Source organism: Pygoscelis adeliae, unplaced genomic scaffold, assembly GCF_000699105.1.
Source record: "Pygoscelis adeliae isolate BGI_AS28 unplaced genomic scaffold, ASM69910v1 Scaffold318, whole genome shotgun sequence".
Taxonomy (NCBI): domain Eukaryota; kingdom Metazoa; phylum Chordata; class Aves; order Sphenisciformes; family Spheniscidae; genus Pygoscelis; species Pygoscelis adeliae.
The window spans coordinates 877031-882156 of NW_008825430.1; the positions used below are offsets into that span (position 1 = coordinate 877031).

Sequence of the window (5126 nt, forward strand, 5' to 3'; positions counted from 1 at the left end):
AGGAAGTTGGAGAACCAATGCTAGAGGGACACCAAACTGATGTAACCCACAGCGTCTTTACCACTTCTCCTGCAGCATATGATACTGAACACATAACTGCTGTTCCAGCGGGCAGAGATCAAGAAAGAAAAGCAAACTTAGGTATGTTTAATTCCATGAACTTTTTTTTGCAGCTGAACCTAGCATTTAGTTTGGATTCAAAAATGGGTATCAAGCTGACTTCACCTTTCTCTTTAAATGTAGGCTTCAACCCATATCTGTAAATTTTGGGGCGAACAGATGAAATTTCAAGTTATTGATTAATCTTTGAAAAAAAGGGGAAACTATATCAAAAGAAGCATAACTGATGATTTATTGTAAAAAAGTGTTAATGGACAGGTGCGCTATTGCTGTATTTCTTCAGATGAAACTGCTTATTTATATTGAAAATTTGATATTAAAGGTTAGTTTTAGAATTTCTAAAGGACATTTTTATGCACAGTTTCAAGGCTCAAGTGTTGCAATGGTACAAACCACTGATAATAAGTTAGTATCTTGTTGTGCTATTTAGAATTAAGGAAACTTAGTGTTAAAGGAACTAGACAATCTCACGAGGTCTCTTATAACCTAAACCATTATGTAATTCTTAACTTCTGACTCAGATCATTAAAAAACAATGGTGCCTTAAAAAAATATTTTTATTTACATGGAAGCAGATAGCAGTAACTGTGCAACTGCACAAACAGAAGTTTGCTGCCATTCAGCTCTACCATGTCTAACATTAAAATGCTTAATCAGTCTGTGATGTAAAAAATAATCCTACATTAGAATTGAGTTTTTACTTACTAGAAAAATATAACTGGAAATGCCTGCATAAATTTAAGGAAGCATAAACATTAATGAAAGAATCTTAATGGGAGATTCTTTTTAGAGCAGGATATACTTACAAAGGTAGGAAAGAAAAATGATTTTTTGAAATAATTTACTGTAACACCAGCTTTTTCACTAGGCTGCAAACAACATTGCAATTTTAGCCTTCTATTTTAACTGTTACAGCCTATATCATGACTTCAGCACCCCAGAATTTCAGGTTACCTTGAGAAGTTGCAGGCCCTTTAGAAAAGGGATCTTGTATGTAAGCACAGGAGAGCCCTGGTTTTCAGTTAATTTCAGTGTCAGGAATCGGAACTTGTCCATCAAGGGTTGTGAATTTTAAAAATGTTTTAACTTTTTAGAAACTTTAAAAAATACCTATTGGAGGTTTGAATGAAATTCGAATTTAATGAATTAATAGCAACGCATAGATAAGGGATGGAGAAGGAGAAGGAGGCTTGTTTATAATCAACATTTCTCTAATACAGGGAATCCACTTTCATCAGTACAAAGGCCTGTACTTAAGAGACAAGCACGGGTAGATTATAGTCTTGATACAACTGAAGACCCTTGGGTTAAAATTTCCGACTGCATAAAAAGCTTATTTAATCCTACCATGAGTGAAGACAACGTCCACTTAGATTTGCAACCTGGCATCAACACAAACAAAGAGAATCAAAATCGAAGCAGCTCAGAGACAGTTCTGAAGAAATCAGAATCTGAAATAGTCAGTTCAAAAGTGCTAAAATCAGATGAAAATGACAGCGTGAAAAAGGGTCCTCCTGTTGCACCTAAGCCAGCCTGGTTTCGACAAAGTCTGAAAGGATTGAGGAAAGCAAATTCAGATCTAAAAACACAGGCAGATCAAAGTCCTCCTGACCTTGAGAGTATTTCCAGCAAAGAACTGCAATCCAGCTTATCCCGTGTCTCTCCTAGGGGATCATCGATAAAACAAAGAATAAACTCATTTGAATCCTTGAGTGCTCCGCAGTCACCCGAAAAAATACACCGAAGGTTTAGCCTGAAACCATCAGTCCAGAAAGAACACACTCCCACCGCAACAGGGTCAGAAGCGGCTCCAGCTCATTTAAACCAAGCCTTTCTCCAACATTGTGAAACCAGCCAACAACAGTCAAAGTCACCTGTGGTCATGGGTACGAAGAGCCTAGATAGATCTTCCCCTCCCAAGGAGGTCCTTGCGGCTAGCTCACAGAAAAGCAACAATGCCAACACTGAAAATTCCTCGGATCTCTTAATTACAGAAGCCATTGCAACTTCCCATCCTGTATCGGTAGCAAAAGCACACAGCCTAAGATCACGAAGCTTCCCACTTACTGCTGCCCAGTCTTGTGAGATGATGAAGCCATATGACGAAAAGTATAGCAAAATCTATTCCATCAGTAGCCAGGTGTCATCTGCTTTAATGAAGTCTTTGCTTTGCCTTCCTCAGTCTCCAGCCTCTTCTGGTAACAGCGCATGGGAAACTCCGGACACGTTGTCTCAGTCCTCTGTGGAGGAGGATGGGACTTTTCTCTCACCCGCAAGTGAGAATCATCACCTGGACACTGGGTTTTCGCTAAAGTAAGATACCATATTTAAAAATCAGATTTGCAGATCAGCATCGGTGAGCATCTGTGCTGATCCACTGACAGATTAACATTCTAAGGTAGCAGTGCACAATAGTAAAGCACAGACTAAGTTAAGAGCTTTTTAGAGCACAAAAGTTGAATGACTCATGACTGTAACACTTGTTTTTAATTTGTACTATGTAAGCGCATGTATATTTCAAACTTCTGCTTACGGAGGAATATGTCTAGCATCTCCACGATAAAGGAGATTTAAGACTGTTTTTTGCCTGGGGCCAAGAGATTATTCCTATTCTTTTATGTGAGGGATCCTACTTCTGTTAGGCTAACATGATTAATTTACATTTGTATGTATTTATAATACTTATTATAGGAGCTACCACCCCAATTAAATGCTAATAAGGTCAAAAGATGACTGCACCTAAATTGTCTGTGCTATGCTTTTGTGGGTATGTTCTTTCATAACTCAGTGTTTCTTTTTTACTCTGGTCACAATGGAACAGCCTCTCTGAGTTGAGACAATATACTGTGAGCCTAGCAGACAATGAGAAAGAGGAAGAGAAACAGGAACACGGCTCACCTCAAGCATCCGGTGTGTCAGGGCAGTCCGTCATCTCTCTGCTTTCCCCTGAAGAATTAGCAAAGCTTATAGAGGAAGTCAAATCACTAGACGAAGCGACCTTAAAGGTAAATCTGCATTTTCTTTTTGTGCATGATTTTAAAAAAGCTGTGGAGTGGATGCGCCTGGTTAATCTTTGCAACTTGATATTATAACAAATAAAGCAGTCATCTCAATATGTACCAGTAGTAATGTTTAGCTCTTTTGATCAAAAATCTTGAAGAAGTCTTCAAAGATAACTAAGCAAGAGTAACACCCATTTAACTAATGGGATAACAGTTATTCAGCAGGTAAGGTCAGTGTATGCAGAAGCAGGCACTGATATTTTGGAGGCCTTTCTTTTTATTTGGGTTGCCAGTCTGAGATACCCAATGCCTCATTTTTGGGATACCGAGCAACCTTTAGTCTTTCTGGATTCATCTAGAATTGCGATAAAGCTCAGAATAAGTCAAAATCAAGGTTAAACTTGTGCATTCCAGAACCATAAAGACTTTTAAAGACTGCTCACACTCAATGAAAAACCAGATAACATCCAGAGCTCTGCACTGAAAACAGTTTAGTTTCTGCTGGCAGCTACATGCTTGCTGTGTTAAGACACTCCAAGCTGTGCAAAAGCAGCATAACTGTTTTAACGCACCAATGAGCCTAAGCTAATATAGTTTTTGCCTCTTAGCTAACTGCAGTGGCATGTCTCCCAGGCTAGTCCCGGTTTGTGTCTGTACTGCATGGAGCATGGGTAGAGAATTCATGTCTGCCTATCAGAATACTAGGTAGACATATTCTCATGAGAGAGACAAATTCTTACTAATCCAACTTTACTAGTATGTTGCAATCAAAAAGCAGCTTGACAAGCAGAATTTATGAAAGCCAGGTTTTGTATCAATTTGTGTTTCTTGTCAACATCCCACGTTGATATTTTTGGTCTGATTAGCAGTAAAAGCTATGTTGCAATGTTGCCCTCAATGGGACATTAGCCGCTCCGGTACCAAGTCATCTGTTTTCATGGAATTTTCAGGACAATCTCTGAGCAGCACGTACCCTCTGTCTGGTTGCAGCTGGCCAGCAGATTCAATCGTGGAGGGAAACGAGACACAATATCAAAAGATGCAACTACAATTGCTCACATACTGAACACGATTGTAAAATTGTGGTCAAGAAAGCCATGTTTCCTTAGGAAACTAGGTTGTTACCCTGTACAAACTCATCTTTGGGATAACACAGTCAGAGACAGCTTACTCTACCTGTTGCTAGAACACTGTTAAAAAGTAAAAATAAGACTGAGAAGCAGTTTTTTAAGCTGTGATGCTTATATCCACGTGAGTTGTATGCCGAATTCTTTTCCCACTTTTTCAATGAAAAGGTCTTCTAACATGATTCAGCAATATTTTCTGTTTCTACAGTACATATATGCACTCTTTAATATAATTCAATTTATGGTCCAGATCCAACTGATAACCTGTTTACCAAATCAGAACAATTTTAGGCACAGAATAGCATTTTGTAAAATAGGTAATCGATAGGCAAATTTCATCAAAACCAAATACTAAACAGGTCTCAGTATTATGCTTATGCCATTAAGTCTCATTATAAAATGCACAATGGACAAAAAGAAAATGCGCTGATTTTCCAGTCATCTTGACATATCTATTGGGAAGTTCTTGACATTATTTCTTTCTCTGCCTAGGAATTTGATGATATTCATGTTACAATTTTGCATAAAGAAGAAGATACCGGGCTTGGATTCAGCCTGGCAGGGGGCATTGATCTAGAAAACAAAGTCATAACAGTAAGTAGCATCTTTCTTAAAAAATACTCCAAAACCAACTACTCTATCTAAAGATATATAACTTCACTGGTTTTCTACTACAGAAGTTGGCTTTTGGCATCATCAAAGTAGGCAGCTGTACTGGGTAGGGTCAGAAGAATCATGGTCTTAATGGGTGAAAGCAGGATCCTTCTGCACAGAGCTGCCCTCTCCCGGTGACTGGCAGTGGTGTCCCATTTCCTTGGGCACCATACTCCCCAACAGCTCTGAAAGCCAAGGTGGAACAACGCACAGCCCTCAGCAG

At 38.9% G+C, this 5126-nt stretch overlaps 1 protein-coding gene across 1 annotated transcript in view; it reads left to right on the forward strand.

Moving 5' to 3' along the window:
- The window catches only part of IL16 (interleukin 16), a 47056-nt gene that overhangs the window by 39518 nt on the left and 2412 nt on the right, over window positions 1-5126 (forward strand). Inside the window, exons 16-19 of the mRNA XM_009330901.1 lie at window positions 3-141; window positions 1341-2433; window positions 2942-3125; window positions 4742-4843. Coding sequence (XP_009329176.1) covers window positions 3-141; window positions 1341-2433; window positions 2942-3125; window positions 4742-4843 — 1518 coding nt within the window. The remainder of the gene's footprint in view (window positions 1-2; window positions 142-1340; window positions 2434-2941; window positions 3126-4741; window positions 4844-5126) is intronic.